The 25,071-nt window shown below is 49.4% G+C and overlaps 1 protein-coding gene across 1 annotated transcript in view; it reads right to left on the bottom strand.

Annotated features, from left to right (window-relative positions):
- Positions 1–25,071, bottom strand: part of MTCL2 (microtubule crosslinking factor 2) — a 66,362-nt gene that overhangs the window by 5,868 nt on the left and 35,423 nt on the right. The window contains exons 4-14 of the mRNA XM_054573788.1: positions 24,633–24,695; positions 22,789–23,970; positions 20,496–20,636; positions 18,084–18,209; positions 16,861–17,091; positions 10,839–10,943; positions 9,678–9,845; positions 7,903–8,154; positions 6,735–6,806; positions 5,634–5,704; positions 3,030–4,362 (exon numbers count right to left, since the gene is read on the bottom strand). Of these exons, the coding sequence (XP_054429763.1) occupies positions 3,030–4,362; positions 5,634–5,704; positions 6,735–6,806; positions 7,903–8,154; positions 9,678–9,845; positions 10,839–10,943; positions 16,861–17,091; positions 18,084–18,209; positions 20,496–20,636; positions 22,789–23,970; positions 24,633–24,695 (3,744 nt within the window). The remainder of the gene's footprint in view (positions 1–3,029; positions 4,363–5,633; positions 5,705–6,734; positions 6,807–7,902; positions 8,155–9,677; positions 9,846–10,838; positions 10,944–16,860; positions 17,092–18,083; positions 18,210–20,495; positions 20,637–22,788; positions 23,971–24,632; positions 24,696–25,071) is intronic.

Below are 25,071 nucleotides of genomic sequence, written 5' to 3'. Positions count from 1 at the left end.
TTCTAGGGGCTGCAGCCCCCCATTTTTAAAAATTGTTTTTCTTCCATTAGAACAGTAATGAATGTTCATAACATTCCAGGATGCAATAAATTCTGGAATACACAGGGAAGAAAGTGGACACTGTTCATGGTCCTACACATCAAGGGAAATTCTCACCAAATTACATGCATATTTAACAAAACGACCTCATCTCTTACAGCCTGTATGTTGCGGTTGCAAAACATGAACACTTTTCTGTCACGATCCATGTCAAGATCTTCTTTCCAACAGCTGTCTACTATTCCACTGAGTGGAAATACCTTAACTGATTCATCCAATTCATTTTTGACGTGCATTTAGGTATTTTCTAATTTTTTTTTTTTTTTTTTTTTACTATTACCAATACACAGGGACAATGGTTAAAAGTGCTGTTACAGAACAAGAATGCCTGGTTCAAATCCCAGTCCTGCCACTTACCAGCTGTGTGACCTTGGATGAGTTACTTAAATTTCTGAACCTTGATTTCCTCTTCTCTAAGAAGGAATGTGATACCTTTCCCAAAGTTGTTGTGAGGAATAAATCAGCTATGAAGTATAAAGCATTGGCATAGTGCCCATTAAGTACTTAAATCTTGGTTACTTTTATTAATAATGCAATATATTTCTTTATACAAATACGTTTTCCCACTTTCGTGAATATTTCATAAGCTACATTCCTAGGAGAACAACTAGTCAATGAGTAGCATTTACATTTTGTATACTGAAAAATATTTGGATCAACTTTAGAATCAACATTAAAAAATACAGCCAGCTTTGTACCTTTGTTTCCTGATGCAGGTGTGGTTATATGGGTGTGATGGTTCACTTTATGTGTCAACTTGACCAAGCCACAGGGTGCTCAGATATTTGTTCAAACATTACCCTGGGTGCTTCTGTGGGGATGCTTTTGGATGAGATTAATATTTAAATCGGGAGACTCAGTAAAACAGACTGCCCTCCCTAATGTGAGTAGGCCTCATCCAATCAGTTGAAGTCCTGAACAGAAGAAAAAGGCTGACTCTCCCTGAGTAAGAAAGAATTCCTCCTACCTGAGAGCCTCTCAGCAGGGACATAGGTGGTTTTCCTGCCTTCAGGCTCAAACTGGAACATTGGCTCTTCCTGGGACTCATGCCTGCCAGCCTTCAGGCTGGAACTACATTAGGTATATATACCGCACTAGAGCTACACCATCATCTCTCCTGCTTCTCAGGTTTTTGGACTCAGGTGGAACTAAACCATTGGCTCTCCTGGGTCTCCAGCTTGCTAACTCATCCTGCAGATCTTGGGACTTGTCAGCCTCCATAATCATACGAGCCAATTCCTCATAATACTAGTGTAAACCAATTACACGCAAACACACAGAGCCTACTATTGATCTGTTTTCCTGAAAACCAAATACAATGGGTATATTTAGTTTGTGAGAATTCAGTGAGCCTATTCTTATGATATGCTCAGTATGTACATTAAATTAAAAAGTTTTTTAAAGTTAAAAACAGAAATAAATACTTAATGCCCTGGCTGGTGTGGCTCAGTGGAGTGAGCACTGGCTTGCGAAAAAAAGGATTGCTGGTTCGATTCCCAGTGTAGGGCAGGCACATGCCTGGGTTGCAGGCCAGGTCCCCAGCAGGGGGCGCACGAGATGCAACCATGCATTGGTGTTTCTCTCCCTTTTTCTCCCTCCCTTCTCCTCTCTAAAGATGAATAAATAAATACATATCTTTAAAAAAAAGAAAGAAAGAAATACTTAAAAGATTTTAAGCAGCCAGCTGGGTGAGAGTATAGAGCAGTAAAGCACTCACCATATACTACTGGGGGCTGTAGAAATTGGACAAACTCTTGAAAGACAGTTTGGCAACATTTATCAAATACTTTAAAAATGTATATTCTTTTACGCTGTAATCCCATTTCTGCAACTCAAACCTATGGAAATAATCTGGAATTTGGAAAAATGTTTTTGCACCAAGATGTTCACCACAGAATTATTTATAATAGGGAAAAATCAAAAACCACCTAAACATACAATACATACAGCTGGGCCAATCTCAGCCTCCTCCACCTCCATGCCCCCCACCTACAACCCTCACTGAGTGCACTGTACACCACGTGACACCTCCCTGGCCAGTCCAACAGGATATACTGGACTTGAGTTGGACCAGTTTCTTTCTTTCAAAAATGTAGAATTGGGATAGAGGTGTTTGAGTCAGTCCAGTCTCCCTTAGGTACTTGAACCGGAAGATGTTATAAAACCAGAGCTGGGACAGCCCTCCTGGCCCTATACAAATGCAACAGAGAGGGAAATAGAAGAAGGAAGAGGACACCAGAGAAAATGAAACTGAGAGAGAGGAGAGGGAGACAGAGAGTAGCTGCTGAGGTCTTCTGGTCCCTACCCTCGGGTTCCATAAGCCTTTCTGCGAAGAGAGCTTATATACATTCTTTTACTAATATGCAAATAATCTATAATGAAATCTGAAATTGAAATCTGGAGTGGGATATGCAGCAAAAGATTCCAGAGAAAGTGAGAGCACTTAGGCATGGAGTCTTGGTGGGGTAGGGGCATTGGTGTACTGATAAATAGTTAATAACTCGTTTTCCAGGAGGGAGGGGAGAGACCCTGACTTGTGGCATTTGCCCATTTTCATAATGTAAAACCTTCCCACTGTGGCCAATCTCAAGGTACCAAGGTGATGTCACTGAACACAGAGGTGCACACAACTGGCTCTCACAAACCACACCAGCCGGCTCCAGCACATCACTGGTGACAGGAGAGAAGTGGGCACATCCCTTCTCTGTCAGGACGCTGGCTATCTCTGGTGTGCGGTGGCAAAGCAGCTTGTTAAGTGGTATTCAGACCATGCATCATTCCAGGTCTGGGGCCTTCCAAACCCAACCCTAACTAGCACAAGAACTTTATGAAACACATGAACTATATTCCCTGAGTTTGACAACCAGAAGAGCTTAAACCTTATAAGCCAACCCCATCTCCCAAGAAAAAGGGCAGCCGCACCCGCCTACCTCACTGGTGAGGACTGGGGTTCCATCTGCGTCCCGGAGGACACCGTCTTTCCCTGGGAGCACAGAGAGTCTGGCCTCCTCGCTGCTGCCTGGCTTGGCCGCCTTCTTGTTCAGGATCCTGGCCATGCCCTCCGACTGATGGTAGCTGGCTGGGGAGAGGGGCTCCGGCTTCTTGGTGCTCTCCTCTCCTGCTGCCGAGGTGGGGCTCGGGGCCCGGCCGCACACATTGCGGAAGAACTCCTGCACAATGCCATACCTGGGAGGCTCGGGCTTGGCCCGGGCCTCAGACACACCCACTTTCCAGACTGACTCTGTGCTCCCTGAGTGCTCCACCACACTGAAGAGGCTGGACAGCCCGTCGTTGATGTTCCTCAACACGGGGCTGTCCCGTGTAGTGGTGGACCGGGCCCACGCCGAGCCGTTCTGCTTGCCCTGGTGCAGGTTCCACAGGCTGCGGTCCTTGCCACCGTCCAGCTTGGACACGGACCGCCTCTGGAGCTTTGGCGAGCCGTACTTTGGCGAGCAGCATGGCCGCTCGATGCGCGAGTGCACCTTGTCCAGGGAAGAGGAGATCTGCTTGCTGCGCACGGACACGAGCGAGGAGCTGCGGGGTGACCAGCTCTTGCCATGGAGGCTGCTGCGGGGCGGGTCGGTCTGCAGGCCCACGCTGACCATGCGGATGGTCTGTGTGCCCACACTGGCCAGGCCCACTGTCTGGCTGGACGTGCTCTTCACTTTTCTCTCCAGTGAGCCCGATCGCATCGCCTGGCGCACACAGTTGGTGATCTCCTTCATGTCGTCACTCATGTTGCCTGACATCTCCAGGTTGTGCAGGGCTGCTGGAAAGCTGGGCCCGGCCGCGGAGGGGCTGGCCCCGGAGGCCCCGTCCAGGCGCTGCCGGGAGAAGTTGCACAGCCACCGACCATAGGAACTCTCCGCCAGCCCGTTGGCCTCCGCAGACTCTTTGGGCTTGGCGGTGGTGAAGAGGAAGCCAGGCTCGATGATGATCTTGCCCTCCCTATCATGGACCACGGGGACACCCAAGCGCCGGGCCACCGGAGGGCTGTAGTAGACACGGATGCCTGTCTTGTCGGGAGCCGTGTAGCTGCGCTGCATCTGCCTCCCTGCCGGGTCCTGGCAGGCCAGGGCACCCAGGTGGCTGCAGTCCCGTGGCTGTGCCTGGGCATCCTTCTCTGAGTCCGCCGGCTGGGTGCCCACAAAGGCGAAGGCAGGGTTGTTAGGCAGCTTCTTGCCCCGGGTGGCTTCGCTGGCAAGGTAGGGGGAGCAGTCAAGCAAACTTTCAAACTCGGACATGGAGGAAACAGATTTGGTCCTGGGAAGAGTGAGGGGGAAGAGCGGTGTGAGTGGAAGACAACATGCCCCAAGCATCTGGCCTTCCTCCCTGGTTCTTGTGCTGCGCCAGGGCCGGGACCACAACTGTCCTGCTCGCCTCCTGTGGAAATCTGTCAGCGCCCCGCCCACATCCCCTGTGCACCCACGCCTACACACCCAACACTTCAGGCTCTGAGCATCTGAGGGCTTTTTTTTTCGGGCTGCAGGAGCAAACTTGGCCTCTGCACAGAGGAAGCTGGAAATGTCAGAGCTTATGTCCTAGACCGCAGCCCTGCCCAAATAATGGGCACGGTTTCATGGCTCCTTCACCCTTGGGTGGGAGCGCTCTGAACTGCGTGCTCTGCCCTGGCTCTCAGCATTCCTCAGCGAAACTGAGCTCAGGGTGCCCATGGAAAGCTAACACCCCCTTTATTGCCTGCCTTTACTACCCTGCCCACTGCCAGGCATTTCCTGGAATCCACTCCCAAATAAATCATTTCCACTCAAACCCCTGTCTCAGGATCTTTGAGACAAGATCTCAATTCCTTGTCTTTGTTTTTGGGGGAACCCAAACTAAGACTTCACGAAATCTCCAGCGCACACCTGGCACAGGTGTTGCCTGATGACTAAAAATGCCAAGCACGTGTAAGTGCGTCTCACATTCGGTCTCCCAGCAACTCCAGGAGGCAGCTTCTATTATCCCCACTGGACTGAGGAGGGACGTATCACCCAGGTGACAGAGCTAGAAACGGCAGAGGTGGGATTTAAACTCCATAATCGATTCCACAGCCCACCATCCGGGCTTCGGGCTGCTCCCATGGCCCCTATGGGGTTCTGTTGCCCTCACTTCTTTCGTGGGTTTTCTAATGGTGGAGACATGCTCCTGAGAGCCCTGGTGGGGGGGTCTCCCTGGCCCACAGGAAGCTGCTAAATAATCCCAGGAGTGGAAGTCCAGCTTGACTCTCAACTATAGACACAAGAAGAAAGAACCTCAACAGGAGCTAGTTTCTCTGGTAGCAAGGACAGGCAAGGGCCCCAGTTTTCCATGCCAAGAATCAAACAAACAAAAAATCGCAGGTAGGCATTATCATCCCAAGCCCCTAAGGGACCTGGGTTCCGGAGAAACCATATGCCAGCATTCCCCCAGCTCTGCTGAGGCGCAGTGGTGGGCACATGGGGGCTGGCAAAGAAGAAAGGCAAAGGGGCAGAGCAGGCAAAGGGCAGGGCAGGGCTGGGGCCGCAGCGGGAAGTGGGTAGAGGGGATGCCAGCACCTCTTTAAGCCAGTTCCCCCAAGCTCAGCTTCAGAAACAGTGTCCTTGTCGTGGATCTTTTCACTGTGTGTCTGTAAAGGAACAGAGACAAGAAGGGTCAGTTTTGGCCACCGACACCTTGAGGGAAGGTGGCAAGAGGTCACTGTGGGAACTGACCCCAGATCTCACGCCTGAGTCCCCGGTTACAGAGCAGAATTGATGTCCGCACTGATCTAGACTACTGTTTGGTCAGTTTCTGGCTACAGTGCACCCACCTTCCCCATAGGCGTATGATCCAGGCTTGGCCCATGGGAGCTCCAAGAGAAAACCCCATGGAAACAGTCTGTTTAGAACTTAATCTGAACGTGGTGGCAGCACCCAGGGTTGCTGGTCCGTTGGCAGTGATAGCAGTGACTTGAAGGCTCCTGCTCTGGGCTCATCCCACCCTGGTCTAGAGCCGGTCCCCCAGGACCTGCGCTGCTTTTCTGAACCTGCGTCACCAACCCCGTGGAGCCCCTAATAAAATTCTCTCCTGCTTCAGTTCCCCAGAATCAGTTTTTGCTGCAGCCAAGTCTCCTGATCAACACACCCCCTCTTGAGGCTGTCGTGAGGATTACATGGGATGATGCAAAGGGCCTGTCTGTTCACTGGTTACTCAACACGTTGCTTTAAGGACAAAGCACCCGAGGCTCAGGAGCAAACTTCACCCATGTGACCTAACTGATCTCCACAACCAGGACTGGGCTAAGGCAGAGAATGTGATTCTCATTTTACCAATGAGGCAGCCGGGGCCCAGAGAGGGAGAGTGACTTGCCCAAGGTCACATGGCTATTTAGAGGCCTGGCTTTTCAGAGAGGCACACAGGAAACCCAGAGAGGGCAAGGGGCCTGGCCAAGTGATACAGAGACACCCAGCCTTTCTCACAGACATGGAAAGATTCAGAGGGTCCTTCACAAGTCCCACATCACTGGCTGGAAACATGGGGTAGAGACCCCAGGGTTGAAGAGCCCAAGGTATAAGGATGTGACCTGTGGGACAGGGTTAGCATCCTCCACAACTGAAGGACTTTATCCAGTGCAGCCAGGAGCCAAAAGAACACGGGTAAACTCCTACGCTACTCACCTCCTTCCAGCTGTTGTCCTGCTTCTCCAAGTCCGAGTGCTTCAGGACCCAGGGGTCAGCAGCCTTCTGAAGCTGGGTGAGGGTAAAGAGGGTGGTCGGCCGTGGGCCCAGCTGGTGAGCAGGGCCCTGCTCTGCGCTGGGCCACTCCCCAGCTCTGCTCTCCAGCCCAGAGAACCCAGATCATGGACTAGAAGCCGCTTTCCCAGTGGGCAGCAGCTCTGAGCCACCAACAAAGTGGATTTGAGAAATGATCATGAAAGCAACCACTTACGAGCATCCTTCTAGATGACATTATATTTAATACTATATAAATCATAATACAGCTGTCACTATTATATTAATTCATGCTACAGTTCCTAGAAGAGCTAGATCAGATAAGAGGCAGCTGAATCACATCAGGGTGGGGACTCTGTACTAGGAACACTAAAGAGCAGAGAGCTGAATGATATGAGCCTCTACACCTTGTTGTGAATAGCTCTCTATGAAAGAGGAAAAGTGTAAACAATATGTACATCATGATTCAATGAATGATAAAAAGAATCTCTGGGAATATAAATTTAGCAAGAAAGAGAGGGAGTGGGTTGGAGTACACTTTTGCAGTATTTGGGTCTTATATAAAGATGAAGTTCTGATTTATGTAATTAAAATAAAAAGTAAAACAAAGGAATGTGCAAAGGACAAACCCAAAATAAATAAGGGAGCATAGCAGCTTGCTAAGCTGGATGCATGGTGTGAACTGCAGCAGATGTGATGGTCAATGACTATCTTTCCTACCACCCTTCTTTTGGTCTGAGGACTCCATGTCCTCGTGGGGGCCCACCCTTGGTTCTTCCCTCTTGGTTCCTGGGTTTTGGAAGGCACCAGGGGTGGGCACATGACTCACACCTGGCCAGGTAGAGCCTTGTGGAAAAGGAAAACTCTTTCCACTATAATTGCTAAGCTGTGAGGATAAGAGCAAAAAAGTAACAGAGGCCATATTTGAGGAAAGCTCACTTACGGAAAAAACACAGAGGAAAGCAAGCCTGAGAGACTGGCAGAGAGAGATATCTAGTTCCTGCTGCATTCTCTGAGCACCTGGATCCAGCTATACCTGAAGGAGATCCTACCCCAGGCCTTTTCCTACAGTGACTGCCTCTTGTAGCTTGAGCCAGCTTGGGCTGGGACTCACCTGGCTCAGGCGGTTCTGCAGTTCCTTTACCTGCTGCTCCACCTGCTGCTTCTCCCCCTGAAGCCGCTCCACCAGCTGCATCTTCTCCTGGCTCCAGTTGCGCTCGCTGATCTGCAGCTGCCGTGTCAGCTCCATGACGGCGCTGTAGGACTCAGCCAGGAGGTGCTGCTGCTCCTCCCGCTCCCTCTGCAGGGCGGCCTTCCAGTCGGGCCCAGTCCGCTCCCCAGCACCCTTCCCAGCCTTCAGCTCTATCTGTGAAAGAAAGAGCAGACTGGGCACTGGCACCAGGAGGCCCCTCCTCGCTGCTCTGCTGCTCCCCTGCCCTCTTTCCCGCTTTCTAGCACACCAGCAGGGGGCAAGAGGGGAGGTCTCTCCTGGGAGGACCCCTCACTCAGAACTAACCCCTCCTCCCAATCAAGGCTTGTGGAACTCTTCCTACATGTCAAGCTCTGTGCTAAGGGCTTTTCAGGCATTATCGCAGTATCCTCATGCAAACTTGGCAAGATAACTTCCATTTTTGATATTTTAAACATAAGAAAGAGGGTCAAAGAGATAAGTTATTTGTCCCAGGTTATGCAGCTACAAAATAGCAGAGATTCCTAATTATGGCTTCTCGTGATACTTCACCAAGATACTTCACAACTCCTACCAGTAACCTGAGTTAGCAGGGGACATGCAAACATTTATGTCATGACTGTGTGCAGGAATCACTCTAGCAGGATGGCTTTCTCAGCCCAAACCATGGGGTGGCAGGAGGTAAACGGGCAACCTCAAGAATTACTGCACCCACATCCCCCAGGCTGTGGTCTGGGATCCTAACCCTCATGGAGCAATACAGGTCCGAGGAGGTAGCAGGAAGTGATCATTAATCAGACAAAGAAACAAATGGACAGAACAGGACTGGGAACAGTCAGGTTCCTATGGAGAGGTGCACGTGGAATGGTTGGGTTTGGTGGGGCAGCAGAGGCAGAGGATACCGCGGAGTGTGCAGACGGGGCAGGAGCTGTGAGGTCTGCGGGGAGGGTCAGGAGGAGAGGGTGGCGGCGCCGGGAAGCCAGAAATCTGTGAGCCCTGGCAAGGAGGGGCGGAGGCGTGGAGGGTGAAGGTCAGGTCTGCCCCTGACTGGCTGGGTGGCCTTGGGAAAGAAATTTAACTCCTCTGTGCCTGTTTTGTCACTTGCCCAGCAGAGATAACGACTGTACCCACCTCCCAGGAGCCACAATGCTCGGGAAGGTAACCTGCAGCAAAGGCGGGCTGGAGGCAGCCTGACCCTGCGGAGTTGTGGCGTGGGATGGCGGTGGTCAGAGTGGAAGGAAGCCCACCCTCTCATGGTGAAGACCAGAGATGGGCAGCAACTTGCCTCCAGGTACAGAGCAGAGACCAAGCCCCCAGGGAGCCTGGTTAAGGCTCCTATCTATGGTCATGCTGGGTTGTGAGCAGAGGAGTCCCTCCCTTTGAGTCACTAGGTACAGACAGGCACTTAGCATTCTGGCCTCACCTGCAAGCGCCAGGTAGAGCAGGGGTGCCTCAGAGGCCCCCAGCCCTTCTGTCAATCCCTCACCTTCCTTCCCTTGCTCAGGGACTCCTGGTCCCCAGTTTCTGATGCCCTTGCTGTGTGACTCTAGGCAAGTCTCTCACCTTCTCTGGGTCACAAGGTGAGGGTTCCTATGCTTCTAGGGGCATGCCTTGCACAGCCTGCTCCCAGATCCAACAGCAGAGGGCTGGGCTGAGACAGGAGCAAGCAGGGAGATGTCTCTGACCAGTGGGAGGCTCACCTGGGTGGTATGGCTTTTGAGCTCTGCTCGCTCCGTCTCCCAGGTGGCCTTGGCCTTGGCAAACTGTTGCTGAAGCTCAGTCAGACCACGGCGTTCATCCCGGAGCAGCCAGCACAGTTCCTTGAGTGTCACCTTCATGTCGGCCAGTGTCTTAATGTACTCATTGGGCTACAGACAAGGGTGAGGCCTGGGTCAGGAGCGGTTGGAGGGGCTGCGAGGGGAGCCTGGGCTGGGAACACTCACCCAGAGTCCAGACGGGGACTCTACAAGGCCTCGGGCAAGTCTCTGGGTCATCTCACCCATTAAATTTCAGCCCTGACATTTCTGAGCTGAGTCATCTCAGCCCTGGCCACCTCCTAGGCCAAAATATATTCCAGCCTCATGTAAACAAACACCTTGCAGTTACAGCAACGATAGCTCAGTTTAAGTCTGAGCTGGGCCCTGGCTTCTCTGAAGTCCTGCCGTGTCTAGGCCCTGGGGTCCTTCTCCTTGCCTAGGATCTGCCTCTGTGACCCACCGTGGGCCGGATAAGGAGTCTGAACCATGGAGCCTCCCCGACTGCCTGACTCGGCTCCAGTCTCCTCTCCTTGGCCCCTGGCCTGTCTCCTACCCACACCCAAGCTCACTGGTTATACCCCTGAGAGCCTGACCCCACTGCTCTCTCTACACCATGGCTTGATTTGAGGGCTCCTGACCCCAGACCACAAGGCCCATCTTCATATGACCCCAACTTGATGTCCTCATCTCCACTATGTACATCCCAAGATGTGGCAAATCCCAGAATTCCTTGCCACACCTCTGTGCACACAGTCCTCTTGGCCCAGAATAGCCTTTTCCCCGTTCTCTATTAGGCAAACTCCTATTCATCCTTCAAAACCCACCACCTATGACCACTCCTCTGTGATAATGTCCACTACGCTCCAAACAGAGTGACCTGCTCTCTTGCCTGTGACTCCACAGTCCATCATCTGGCCCTGTCACTGCTCTGGGATGACTTATACCCCACAGCACTGAGCATCTGGGGCCAGTGACCGCGCAAATAACCCTCTGCAGCTCTAGTGCCCAGGGCAATACAGGTCAGAGGAGGTAGCAGGAAGTGATCATTAATCAGACAAAGAAACAAATGGACAGAACAGGACTGGGAACAGGCTGAAAACAAACCGTGTTCTGGGTCCAGCTGTCCCCCATGCAGGTCTTGTTATCAGAATGCTGGGCATTTAATTCCTCTTCCTCCATTAGCAGGTACAGCTCCTTCATGCTATTTACCTGTTTAAAAAAAAAAAACACACATTCAACAGGGTGGGAGGGCATCAGACCTGGGAGTCTGCCCCTCAGAAAGAGGGGATTCAGGCTGGTGGCCCAGGTAGAAAGTGGACCAAACAGCCAGGCTTGAAGAAAAAACAGGGTTTATGGGGCAGGATGGCACCTCGCTTGGCACTGACTTCCCAAATTTTAACTTTGACCCCCGGGGGTGCCACCCAGGCTGAGGAGCACAGCTGGAGAGGCGGGCACTTCTGGCCTCCCCTCATCTCTCGGCTCCAAACACCCTGCGCGCTACTCAGACATGACATATTGTCAAGCCAGGTCAAAGTAGGCGCTGTGGCTGGAATAAAAGCCACAGGTACCTGCAGGATTACAGAAAAGGGAACCGGCGGTTTGAGGCAGAAGGGAGATTTCCTGGGAGGCAGCATTTGTTGCTGAGGGAATCTGGGCAGGAGTCCCGGGCCTGCCAAGGAGACCGGGGAACTAGTTCAGGATAGGAACGGAGCAGGAGGAAGCCACCTCCTCACTGGGGCACAGTCCTCATTTGTTCAACAAATATTCATTGAACACGTATCATGTGCCAGGCCTTGTGTTCAGAACTGGAGACACACCAGTGAGCAAGCCAGACAAAGAACACCGGCCCCTTTTTGCTTCTATTCCAGTAACAAGAAAACAAGCAAATACATGAAAGGCATGAAATGTCATTAAATATATGGAATGTCACAGAATAATAAGTGCTATGGAGAAAAAGAGAGCAGGGAAAGGAGCTCAGATGTGCTGTCCCTGGGTGGCCAAGGAAGGCCTTAGACCCAAGGTGATATTTGGGCAAAGTCCTGAAGGCAGTAAGAGAATAAGCCGTGAGGGTAACTGCAGGTCGAGGTTCCAGGAAAAGGACAAAACCTATGTAAGGGTCCTAAGGTGGGAACCTGTCTGTTTGAGGAAGTGAGAGAAGTAAAGGGAACAAGGCTGGGTGACCAGGCCGCTGCAGGGACTTTGGCTTCTACTCTGGGCGAAACGGGAGTGAGGGGAGGACTGCGAGCCGCGGAGTGACGCCGGCCTGACTTTTAGTCTCTCAAGCTCCCTCTGGGTGCTATGATGAGATACAGGGTAGCCACAGAGCCCCATGTCACACAACCCCAAGGGGCACCGTCCATGTGGAGCACATGCTGCCTGGTACCTTGCTCCCATTTCACTCAGAATAGAGGCCAAAGTCGTCCCCACAGTGGCCTGGTCACCCAGCCTTGTTCCTCTTACGTCTCTCACTTCCTCAGACAGGTTCCCACCTCAGGGCCTTTGCGTTGGGGTTTGTCCTTTTCCTGGGATTCTCGACTGGCAGTTACCCTCACGGCTTATTCTCTTACTGCCTTCAGGACTTTGCCCAAATATCACCTCGGGTCTAAGGCCTTGCTGTACCTGTGCGAATACAAGACGCTTGATGGAAGGGTGCAGGGGCAGAGGCAGGGAGGCTCCTGAGACAACCCACACAAGACATGACGATGGCTCCTACTGGGGTGGGGACAGGCGGTGCAGCTGGGTCAGATTCTGAATAGATTCATAATGTACAAGAAAGGCCTTTGAAGCCATATGCCTGGATGAGCTCCCCAAGCGAGTAAGCGTAGGTGAAGGGGAAATGCAGGCTGAGGGCTGAGCCCTGGGACTCTGACATTCAGAGGTCAGGTCAGGGAGAGCCAGGGGGTCCAGCCAAGGAGTCTGAGACAGAGCAACCAGGGAGGGGGCAGAAAAGCCAAGAGTGTGTCCTAGAAACCAAATGAATAAGGGTTTCCAGGGTCAGGCAGGAACTGAGGCTGGAAAGCATGTAGGGGCAGCAGGGCCTACATGAATAAACACCCCAACCCTATCCCCGGTCACAAGTATTTAAGTATACAGTCTTCTGACTGTATATACACAGGTGCACAAGTCTTTCTCTGAAATCCTTAGGGCCACGTATGTTTGGAATTCAGAATTCATTGGGATTTGGAAAACTAATATGGTACCTACACTGTGTATTATTAAACAACCTTGGCAAAGTCTGACGTAACATTCTGTGCTCAAGGACACCAGTATTTCCCCTACAAACATATGAATATTAACTAACATGAAATGGAATGAATAAAGGTTTTGCTGCCAAATGAATGTCAGGCCAATTTTTTCCAAATGAGTCAGACACAAAGAAACACAGTTCTCAGAGCTTTTGGGTTCCAGAATTGAGGACAAGGAGTCAAAGATTTTTATCTGCAGTAGAATGGGGATAATAATTGTCTCCATACCACAGGGTAAAAGTAAAATACAACAATCTGCTTAAAGCACTTAATGCAATGCCCAGAACACTATAAATACTCAGTGCATAAGCATTATCATTCACACAGGTAGCTTTAATTCTGCATGTGTGGATGTGTATATTTTTTAAAAGTATGAATGTATATCAAGTTTATTAGTTATAGTTAATATGTATCTTATTATGTATGTTTATGTGTATTTTATACATATGTGCTTTATCTCATATTTTATACATGTATTTTAACATGTATGTTATGTTTATATCTTAATTGTGTCTCAGTAAATATTTATATTTTTATTAATTATAGGCATATATATTTAATTTTTATGCTTACACCTTTTCCCCCCTAAAGTAAGCTTCTGTTTCTCTGTCACTCCAATAAATAATGGCTAGGAAGATTTTCACCAAATACGAAAAGTTTGTCCGAGAAAACCTGATTTAAAATACAGGCTCTGTGGCCAGCAGGCAATTCACTGTGGAGGGCGTGAGGGAGCATTTTCCCTAGCAACCAAAACTGAGCTCTAGCTATGGATAACAGCATAGTGGTTTCCCCAAAAATGTAAAAATAGAACATGTGAATCCAGCAATCACTTCTGGCTATATATCCAAAGGAAATGATATCTGGATCTCAAAGAAATATTTGTATTCCCTTGTGTTCACTGCAGCATTATTCACGGTAGCTAAGATATGGGAACAACTTAAGTGTCTATCGATGAATGAATGGATAAAGAAAATATAGTATATATAAACAATGGAACATTACTCAGCCTTAAGAAAGGAAGGAAATCCTGACGTTTTTGACAACATGGATGGACCTGGTGGACATTATGCTAAGAGAAATAAGCCAGACACAGAGAGACATATACTGTGAGATCTCACTCAGATGTGGAATCTGAAAAAAGTCAAACACACACAAGCAGCAGAACAGTGGTTGCCAAGAGCAGGGGAGGGGGGAATGGGAGGTGTAGGTCAAAGGGCACAAAGTTTCAGTTTTGCAGGATGAATAATTCTGGATATCAAATGTACAACATGGTGATTGCAGCTGACAATACTGTATTGTACACCTGAAAGTTGCTAAGAGACTGGATCTTAAGTGAAGAAAGAAAGAAAGAAAGGAAAGAAAGAAAGAAAGAAAGAAAGAAAGAAAGAAAGAAAGAAAGAAAGAAGGAGGGAGAGAGGGAGGGAGGGAGGGAGGGAGGGAGGGGGAAAGAAAGAAAGACTATATGAGGTACTGAATGTTAACTTGATTGAAGTGGTCATTTCACAATGTAAACATATATCAAAATATCAAGTTGTAGCCCTGGCTCAGTTGTTTAGAGCGTAGTCCCCATACACCAAGGTTGCATGTTCTATCCCTGGTCAGGACATATACAAGAAGCGACTAGTGAGTGCATGGATAAGTGGAACAACACTTCAGTGACACCTGGGGCGTCACTGGGGTGGGTTGACATTGCTCACCTTGGCTTTTTGGGTACAGGTACCTCTAGTCTCTTTCTTCCTGTCTCTCTAAATTCAATTTTTAAAAAAATTTTTAAAAAATCAGGTTGTACATCTTAAATATACACAACTCCCATGTGGCAATTATACCTCAGTAGAGCTGAAAAAATGTGGTTTGTTGATACCATGGAATAATATCCTTAGAGAGAAAAAAAACTTCCCAACATGTTACAACATGGATAAACATTGAATTCATTATGCTAAGTGAAATAAGCCAGACACAAAAGGACAAATACTGGTCCACTCACATGAGGTACCTAGCATAGTCAAAATCATAGGGACAGAAAGTAGAATGGTGGTTGTCAAGGACTAGGGGGCGGGGAATAGCGATTTAGTGTTTAGTGGGTCCAGAGTTTTAGTTCTGCAAGATGAAAAGAACTGGAGACGGATGGTGGTGATGGCTGAACAACAATGTGAACGTATGTAATGTCACTGAACTGTATATATATTAATTATATATATATATATTAGAAATATATGTAATTGGCAAAATTTCTGTTACGTGTATTTACAATTAAAAAAAATAAAAATTTAAAAATTCATTAAAAAACAAACAAACTAGGCTTCATCCAAAGGCCCAGGTCAAACTTCCAAAGAGGAGAGGCAGTCCTAAATTTTCAAATGCCACGGAAGGGGAGGCAAACAGCAACAGTGGCTCCAAATAGGAGGCCCCAGGTGTCACAGAGGGTGATGCTCAAGGGGCAGCATGGTAGACAGACTTTCAAGCTGCTCCTCCTAGGGGCACCTCTGTGTCAGATACTCCACGGTGAGGTCCATTTAATGATGATCCATGACCCTCCCAAGACGCCCCTGGGGAGGAGGTTAGTGCCTGAACTATGAGTTCCATTGGAGGGGAGGGAAGGGGACTCTTGCCAAAGATTCAGGTCTAACCACCAGCTCTGCTCCTGGGGCATTAAGACTATTCTGGGGGTCCCCTGATAGGGTTACAAGAGGACTTGGGAAGTGTCACTGGGCCCCACTAGCTCAGGAAAGGGGAGCTTAAGTGAAAGGGGGGCCGAATTCAGGCTAGACCAGAGGTAGCTGTACCCAAAAAGCCAAGGTGAGCAGTGTCAACCCACCCAAGTGTGGCTGAGGTTTGATGCCCTTATATGCCCCTTCTCTTAGCAGTGTTAGTGCGATGCAGTGTTGGTTAGCAGCTGATGAGGACGGGAGGTAGGGGCTTTAAGGAACAAAGGACCCTGCACAGGCTGAGGGACAAATGGGCCACAGGAGGCCTCTCAAGCTTCCTGCATTCCCAAAGTTCCACGCCTCTGGTTTCCTGCCACATCCAAATACTACCTGTAGTATCATTAATGTTTTCAAGTCAACCTACTCTTTCTAGTTAAATAAATATATCTTAAAAAGTAAATTATTATTATTATGAAAACTGGAAAGCCAATACCCATTGCTATATAACAAAGGTAACATTAAACATAAAATGGGTATATTATTAAGTCAAAAATTAACAATAAAAAAAGTGAACTACTTCTATATAAAAAACATGGATGAATCTTAAAAAAATTATATTGAGCAAAAGAAGGGAGACACAAAAGGCTGCTTGCACTTATATAAATTACAATAGGCAAGATTAATCGATGGTATAAGAAATCAGAATAATGCTGACTGCTGGGGTGGGCGTATTGACTGGGGCATGAAGGAGGCTTCTGGGACCATGACATGCACTCCATCGCGACTTGTTGGGGATGATACAGATGAACACTATAAAACTTCAGCTGTACAGTCGATGTATGCACTTTCCTGTATGTTATACTTTAAAGGAGTAAAAAACACACTATATTTGAATAGAATGCAATAACAACAAAACTAGATTGTTGCCTGCTGAAGACTCCAAGATTTGTTAAAAGAGAAATGAACAGGTATTAGAGACCTACCAGCCCCTGCCCCCAAAAGAGACTTTCTCCTCCCGAGGCTGGGACTAAGTCTGTCTTCTTCACTACGATATCCCCAGCGCCTGCCACAGTGCCCAGTAGAGAGCTGGTTCTCACCCACAGACTCTGAATGAAGCCTGCAAGCTGCGGGCTTGGGCATGAGCCTCAGAGCTGTGTCGATGCCGGCTGGTTGTCCCTCCGGGCCTCTCTCTCCCACACCACCCCTTTCCCAGTCCCAGTTCCCGGGGAAATATACCTCAAGGAAGTCATCCCCCTCGTTGGGCAAAACCTTGCCCTGCCGCCAGCGCTTGAGGAACCACCTGAGCTTCATGAAGAGTAGGAGGAAGTTGTGCTTGAACTGCTGGGACTCCTGCACCAGCATGTTCTTCTCCTGGCTCCAGAACTTCTGCTCCAGCCTGCGTTGGAGACTCAGGCTCTGCAGCTCGAACTCGCGCCTCAGGAGCGCCCTCTGCTGGTCCTCCTTCAGCTTCGAGGGAGACGAGATCGTGAGCAATCCAGCTGTCTCCCTGGGCACCACCCCGCCCCATTCCAGGCTTCTGACAAGGACAAGGAAGAAAATCTGGGTGGTGCTTGTTGGTGATCCCTGCCAGGGATTCCACCACTAGCGGCTCATTCTGTTGAGATAAACAATGCCCTCTGCTACTCCAGGGAAGGGGAACTCATAAAAGCAGCAGCAATCAGTTACTCAAACTGAGAACAGCTGGGATCTGAACCCAGCTCTGACTATAAAAACCATGACATAGTCTAATAAGCACGTGCTGGATGCCAATGTTTCACATGAGTTCACATTCAGTGAGGAACCTGGGAGGGTGAGCAATGAAGGCAGGAAGAGTGACCCACATGGGGTGCAAAGGGCATGCTGGGATGAGGAAGACTGAGCACGTGCAACACTCTAGAGAATGCATTACTGAGTCATGGCTAAGAGACCTGCATGAGAATCCCAGCCCCACCTCGCCTGGATGTGAAATCCCGGGCAAAGCACTTCAGCTCTCTGGGAATCAGTTTCCCCACCTGGAAAATGGGGACACTGCACAGGGGAAGACATGAGGGTTAAAGGACATAATGTGTGGAAGTACACTGCACAGGCCTGACATACAGGAAGGGCTTAATAAATGCTTCCTATTGACAGGACTATCACCTGGACTACCAGACAGGCCTGCGGCCTTCAGGCTACAGGTTTTCAGCTCTGATGGGGGCAGTACTTCACAGATGGGGAACTGAGCCCCAGAGAGGAGACAGAATCGGCCTGAGGTCACTCAGGAAGTCAATGACAAGCCCAGGATTCCAGCCCAGCAGAGCTAATGGACTCAGTGACACAACTGTGAGCACAGCATGAGGCAGCAAAGTTTCCCCGGATAGTCCTGCCTTCTGAAGCCTCGCGGACACCTGAGGTTTCTGCCTTCGGTGCAGAGAAGGGAGGCTGGAGTGCGTGCAGAGAGGGCACTGGGCGCCACGCACCTGGACCATTTTCTGGTTGAAGTTGTCAGCCTCCTCCTTCCGCAGCTGCCGCTCCTGGGAGAGCTGTTCTTGCAGGCCCCGGAGGCTGTCGTGGGCCTCAGCCAGCACCAGCTGCAGCTCCTTGATCTGGGGTAGGGATGAGGGACAAAGAAAATAAGGCGGGAGAGAGCAAGGGGAGGTTAGGAACTGTGGTAAGAGGACCAGAGCGGTAGGAGGGCAGCAGCTGTAAGTCAGCCCCAAGCTGCCCCTCAAATACAGGTCAGGCACAATGGCAGACCCACCTCAGCGGGCTGTCATGACGGCCACACAAAACGGTGCACATCAAATCTAGCTATTACAATTTTAACTTGATAATGTTTCTCTTTAAAATGTACTTGAAGGAAATAATATACTGTGGAAACTGAGTTTGATATGCAAAAATGTGCATTATCTCATTGTTTGTATGTGCAAAAATTTACAATCACCTAATAATGAGGATCAATATATGTATTTAATGGGTCTACACATAGGTAAAAATCTATTAACTATACCCTTTAGGATGGTGTCCTTTACTGCATGTATATTATCATATGTATATTATATTACATTATACTTCAATGAAGAGTTTAAAGAGATACATATTTCAGTAGAAAACCATGAAGGCCATGGACACACACACTAAATGTTAACAGTAGTAACTGTGTGATGAGCCTGTGATCTCAGCTTTCTTCTTTATACCTTTATGCAATGGTGCTTAGAGACTCTGTGTAGCTCTGTGTTATAATAATAACTATGTAATAAAATCTTAAGAAAAAGACAGTAAAACTCTACATTTTCAAGGGAAATTGTGTTATAAGTATTTGTTGCTAAACAGGCAAAACTAACGCATTCTGTTAGAAGTCAGGATGGTGACCAGAAGGGGACATGGGCAGGCTCCCAGGAGGAGGTCATGTTTGTTTATTCATCTTCTTGCTGATTACATAGGAGTATTCAGTTTGTGGATATTATCTGTGGTGTCCACTTACAATATAAATGCTTTTCCGTACGGAAGTTACACTACACTGACAAATTTCTTTTCAAGTATTTCTATTCAGTAGTAACAGAGGAAAATGTTTATGCTGTCATGTTAGGCAGGATATAAAAGGAAATGTCAGCTCCAACCTTACCTAACTCCCCTCTGCCCCAGGCATGGCAAGGTGTCACTCCGTGAAAAAAATACACATTTATTATCTGGGCCATAATGTGGAAGTTTGGCCTTGGAAGACACTGACTTGAGGTATACCTTATATACCTGTTTTGTATTAAATATCCTTGCAGGGTGAGTTCTGCTATCTCTGGTGTTTTCCTGGAACTCAGCACCCAACACAGTGCCAGGCAAATTGGAACTGCTCAATAAAGAGTGGTTGAATGAAACAATAACTGAATGCGTGCCGGAAATTTTGTCTCTGCCGGTGAGCTGGCCCATTTCCTTTTCCAAAACTCAGATCACTTAGGGAATTTGATCCTTCAAATTTAAGGGAACTACTCATTCTGCATAGTTGCAGGCTGATCTTCCTGGGACCCCAAATGTGCCTTCCCAGGGATGCTCAGAAGAAAAGGGTACGCATGTTGGGGCACACAGAGGGCTCTCCATGGTTTGGGAACCTCAGGTAGGTCCTACCCAGACTAGAGGAGCCATTTCCTGCTTCAGGTTCATCATAAGTGATAAAGTGATAGGGAAGGGCTCAGGAGTAGGCTTGGGGGGCGGGGGGCTTGAAACTACCCAGAATTCCTCAAGGACTGGAGAATTGTACCAGTTCTACAGCCACTACCAACTCTAAACTTCCCATGTTACAGATGGGGAAGCTGCATCGGAGCAAGACTGTGCCTGTGCCCAAGGCCACACAGCCACAATGGTAGGTCCCCTAAGGCCCAGTGATGTGTCATCATCATCATCCTCCTCATCCTCACCCAGCATGGACCAGGCTTACACTAAGGCTTTTTGTATGTTTAATCCTTTCAACAACACTATGAGGGATCACTTTTATTTTAAAGGTGAGAAACTGAGGACCAGAGAGGTCAAGTGACTTACAGCCAGTATAAAGTGGACCCACGATTTGAACCCTGTCAGTCAGACTGTGGAGACGGCTTCCTTCTTATACATAAACAAGTGGTTCCATTAAATGCCATACATTATTGAATTCCCAGTGGAATTTAGTATATATAGGAAAAAAACCAATTTCTTCAGCTGAGTTTATAAGCTCCCTTTTATCAGGCCATGAGAATGGCCCAACCGTCATTGTTTCCCTTTTTTGTCTTAGGAAGCTTGAAACCAAATGGAATGCTCAGAATGGGTATCGTCACCAGCTAAGAGTCCCCATGGGTCCCACTGCTTTTGGTAAGCCCTGGCCACTCTCTTCCTCCCACCCCCTGCTGGCTCAGGCCGAGGCCCACCTCAGAGGCGTAGGAATCATTGTCTTCGGCTCGGTAAGGCCTGAAGCTCCGGCTGGGGTCAGGCTTGGAGTCCAAGTCGCCAGTGCGGAAGGCCTCTCGTATCCTGGGCTCCCATTCCGGCAGGTCCCTGAAGTCAGGCGGCTGCACCAGAGGCACAGGCAGAAGAGGCCAAAGAAAACCATGGGAACGGGCCTGATGGGTGCCAGAAACAGTCCCACCCCAGGCCTCTGGGCTCCGGAAGAGGCTCTGACCACCCACCTGAGGGCTAGGACCACGGTGGATCCACCTCGGCACCCCAGACCCAGCCCTGGTTAGGGCATTGCAACCACTCAATAAATGTTTGTTGAAAGGATGAATCACTAGGTAAGTGATAAGTGAAACACTGATTTTGTGAATGTCCATCTTGTGCACAAATCTCTGAGCCACCCTCACCTGTCCTACCCCATGTGCAGCCCCAGCTCATTCCAATCTCAAGAAGAACCAAGGGACAACCTAACATGGGGCAGCCTGCTTGCTTATAAAAGCAAGATCAAGCCAGGTCAACGGAGAACTGATTAAAGAAAGTATGGCCCCACCACACTGTGTAGTTGTGAAACGAAAGAGCTAAATCTCTCTGTAGACATGGAAAGACCCATCCCGCTGCTCTCAGGGTGAAGCTTAAGCCTTTCTGATGCCGTCTGCAGTCCAGCCTCATTCCTCCTCTTAGTTCTTGGACACACCATGCTCCTTCCAGCCATGATGCCTTTGCACAGTCTGTTCCTTCTGCTTAGAACTCTTCCCGTGGTAACCCATCCTTCTGACCTCAGCTCAGATCAGAGGCCTTCCCTGACCAGCGTCTAGGTCAAGATCCTTCTTCATAGGACCAAGGATCTTTCCTTGAGAACTTTTATCTCAGTTACTAATTTCATATTCATTGGCATCCTTTGACTGACATCTCTTTTTTCCTGCTAGATAATAGGGGCAGGGGTGGGGAAGGGGGCGTTGGGGGAAGGACTCATATCTGTTTTTGCTTACCACGGCACCTCCAGCACCGAGCCCAAAAAATATATGAACGATAAATACAGCACCATAAGTAAATGAATCAATAATGAGGAAAAATAAGTTGTGTGGTAATAGTAGGTACAACAAAAGACAATTTGCGTGAAAAAATATATATGAGAGTATATGTAGAGGAAGGTTTAATTAATTTATTGATTGGTTGGTTTTAGAGAGAAACATTGATTTGTTGTTCCACTTACTGATGCATTCATTGGTTAATTTTTGTATGTGTCCTGGCCAGAGACTGAACCCACAACTTTGGGATATCAGGAAAACACTTTAACCAACTGAGCTACCCGACCAGGTTTAGAGAAAGATTTAGAGGGGTTTTGCTGTGGTGAAGAAATAGTCTAGATCTGCACCATTTGACACATGCAGCTACTGAGCACTTGAAATGTGGCTATTGCTGCCGAGGAACTAAATTTTCCATTGTACGTAATTTTTATTCATTTAAATTAAAGTAGCCACATGTGTTGGCCACTGAATTGGCCAGAGCTGCTCCAGACTATTAAAGGCAGTACCCGCAGGGAGTGAGAAGCAGCAAGGAGCACCTTTTGCTCAGGTGTTGCTAAAGCTCTTTGAATGCTTATGGACTCCTTTGGCAGCACTGCATTTCTGAGGGACAAATGCATTTGTTATTCTAATTTTTCTAAGTATCATTTCATAGACATCAAGGCTGGCAGTTCATTCCCGTTAGAAAGCCAAGTTTCTCGCCTTTGCATAGGACCTGAACAAAAGTTGTTTTAATGCTTGTTTTAAGGCAAAAAGATTGCAAGAGAAACAAGAAAAGAAAGGGCAACCGGGAAAAAAGACGGCCTCCGTATCACTCCCTGTATCTATCAACAGCAAACGAGTAAGGGAATTGCGGCATATTCACCCAATGAGATCATATCCAGTAATGAGAATTCATAAACTATTGCCACATGCGACAACGAACGTAATAGTGAGAGAAGGACGTCAGGCACAAGTGTGTACTATGTGAGTCAATTTATATAAGGTTCAAAGGCAAACAAAACTGAATCAGGCTACCCTGGGGAGCAGGCACTGTGGCTAGAACGGGACACGAGGAGAGGCTTTTGGGGTGCTGGTCATGTTCTAGTTCTTGTTCTGGGTAATGATTATATGAATGAGCTCACCTTGGGAAAATCCTAAGCTCTACACCTGTGCTTTGTGTACCTCTCTATCTGCATGTTATGGTTCAGTAAAAAACATTCTATCAAAAAAAGTAACAGGACCTGTGACTGGGACATCTTACCTGGAAGTCTGAGCCAAGGTCTTTGGCCAGAAGAATCTCCTTGGAGGGCCCCTGGGAGCCCAAGGGGGTCAGCGACGAGAAGGGCTCTTGCGGCTCCTTGGCAGAACTCCCGAGGACTGCGTCTGCCTTCCGCGTGAAGGCGTTGAGCTCCTGCTGGAGCATGCTCAGCCGAACCAGGATAGCATGGATGAGCTTGGTGTCCCTGGGGCCCTCGCTGTTGTCAGGGGCCTCGTGCAGCCGGAAGTCAGCACACTCATTGTCCAGATACAGGCGGAGGCCGGCCGAGAAGCCGTTAGCATCGGCTACCAGGACGTCAATGGCCTTGCTGACCAGGGCAGCCTGCTCCCTGAGACCAGGCAGTGCCTCAGCCTCTCTGGCTCTGCAGAGGCGGGTGGCATGGGGGCCATGGGCTTCGCCAAGGGCAGCGGGCACGCACTGGGCAGAGTCCCCTGCCTCGGCGTCTGTCTCCAGCATCGGCCGTGTTCTCTGGCAGGAGGCAAGATCGCAGCGCTGCAGGTTGGACAGGAGCACACGATTCTCATACTGGAGCTTCTTGACCTTACCACTGAGCTCACCGATCTGCAGTTTGGCGGCTGCCAGCTCCTCCTGTGAGGGCTCGCTCAGCACCGAGCAGCTGTCCTCTGACAGTGTCACATCCAGCTCGTGCTCTGAGCGGTACTTGGCCAGCTCGGTCAGCAGCAGCTTGTTCTGGTCCTCGAGTTCAGCCGAGGAGCGCCGCAGCAGCTCCGCCTCCTCCTCCACAAACTGCAGGTGTCGCCGCAGCTCCGCCAAGCTCTCCCCACACTCACTGCCACCCAGGGCGGAGAAGGCCAGGCGCGCCTCTGGGCCCCCACCACTGCCACCGTGATCCTTCATGTCATCCATCTCGGCCCGCAAGCCTCGGTTCTCCACCTCCAGCTCCACGATGCGGCGGCTCAGCAAGTTGGCCTCCTCCTCCACCAGCTTCAGATGCACCTTCAGCTCGGTCTCCCGCGAGTGGGGTGCATCGGCCAGCTCCTCCACTGATAGGGCGCTGTCCAGGTCACCGTAGAGGGAGCGGTACTTGAGCAGCTCCTCCTTCATGCTGTCGTTCTCCTTGGCCAGCTTGGTGAGCTTCTTGCACATAAGGGCTGACTCTTCCTTTGCAAAGTGCAGTTGGCACTTCAAGTCTGCGCTGTCCTCCTGCAGCCCGATGGGCACAGGGACAGAGAGGACACAGGAAGGGTAAGGCTTACTACCAACCACAACATTTCTGGTTGCACCAACTATGTGCTGGGGAAACAGGAATAAAGCAGAAGCAGCGCCAACCCTCAAGGAGCTGGGAGTCCAGAGGGAAACAGAGGAGGTCATTGATAAAGCAGCAAAGATGGAGCATCACATATAGCCTGGGGAATCCAGAAGGGCTTCCTGGAGTAGGCAACATTTTTCCAGGGTAACTACTGCTGCTGCTACCACTACCACCATTATTATGACAGTTTCCTCGCCTGTAAAATGAAACAATAACACTCCCTCCCTCACAGAGCCATGGAGAGGATTAGATGAGACAATTCGTGAAGAGTGCCTGGCACCCTGACAACCTAAGACTACCACAGGCTAACTGTATCCCATGTCTGGCCTTTGTTACATATAGCACTTTATCTGGGTGTGTGAGAACCACAGGTTCAGCGCATGGTTTGGGGAAGTGAAGTGGGCAGCGAAGCTAAGAAAATGAACAAGGGGAGGACAGGGTAAAATATGGAGAGGGGTGGGTATCTCTGGGGACCCCCCCAGGCCACCTGGAGTTAGGCCTTCAGCCTTAAGACTCAAACCTGCCAGTGGGGCCTGCGGGAACTGTTGGAAAGTACCTGCACTGAAGGCTTCTTGTCTGTCTTCCCCAGGGAACGGGTTCCTCTTTTCTTCAAGGAATGCTGAAGGGAGATTAAAAAAAAAAGTCAGCATTTAAAGCTCATGTTGGTGACATGCATCCAAAGAGAAGTCACAGAGCCTGAGGTTCCACGGAGGGCCCCCCTCTCCACCCCAGCCCAGCCATCTCCGGGCCTTGAGCAGCATCAGCTGCTGAGCCAGAGGGGCTCTCAAGACCACCCAGAGGGCGGCCCACGGGGGACAGGCCAGAAGCACTGGAGGAGCTGATTCTGAGCTCACCTGCCCAGGGTGCCTCCCGCCTCCCCTACCACCACACTGAGATCCAGCCGGCCTGGGCTGACACCCAGATATCTGGGTTTCTGTTCCTGTTTGTCCTTCATTCATTCATCAAAGACTCCTTGAGCACCTATTACGTGCTAG

This window comes from Pteronotus mesoamericanus, unplaced genomic scaffold, assembly GCF_021234165.1.
Source record: "Pteronotus mesoamericanus isolate MK-2021 breed Mesoamerican mustached bat unplaced genomic scaffold, CSHL_Meso_final contig_25, whole genome shotgun sequence".
Lineage (NCBI taxonomy): Eukaryota > Metazoa > Chordata > Mammalia > Chiroptera > Mormoopidae > Pteronotus > Pteronotus mesoamericanus.
The sequence above is the reverse complement of the archived record's forward strand: the minus strand, read 5'-3'. Positions and strand labels throughout refer to the sequence as shown.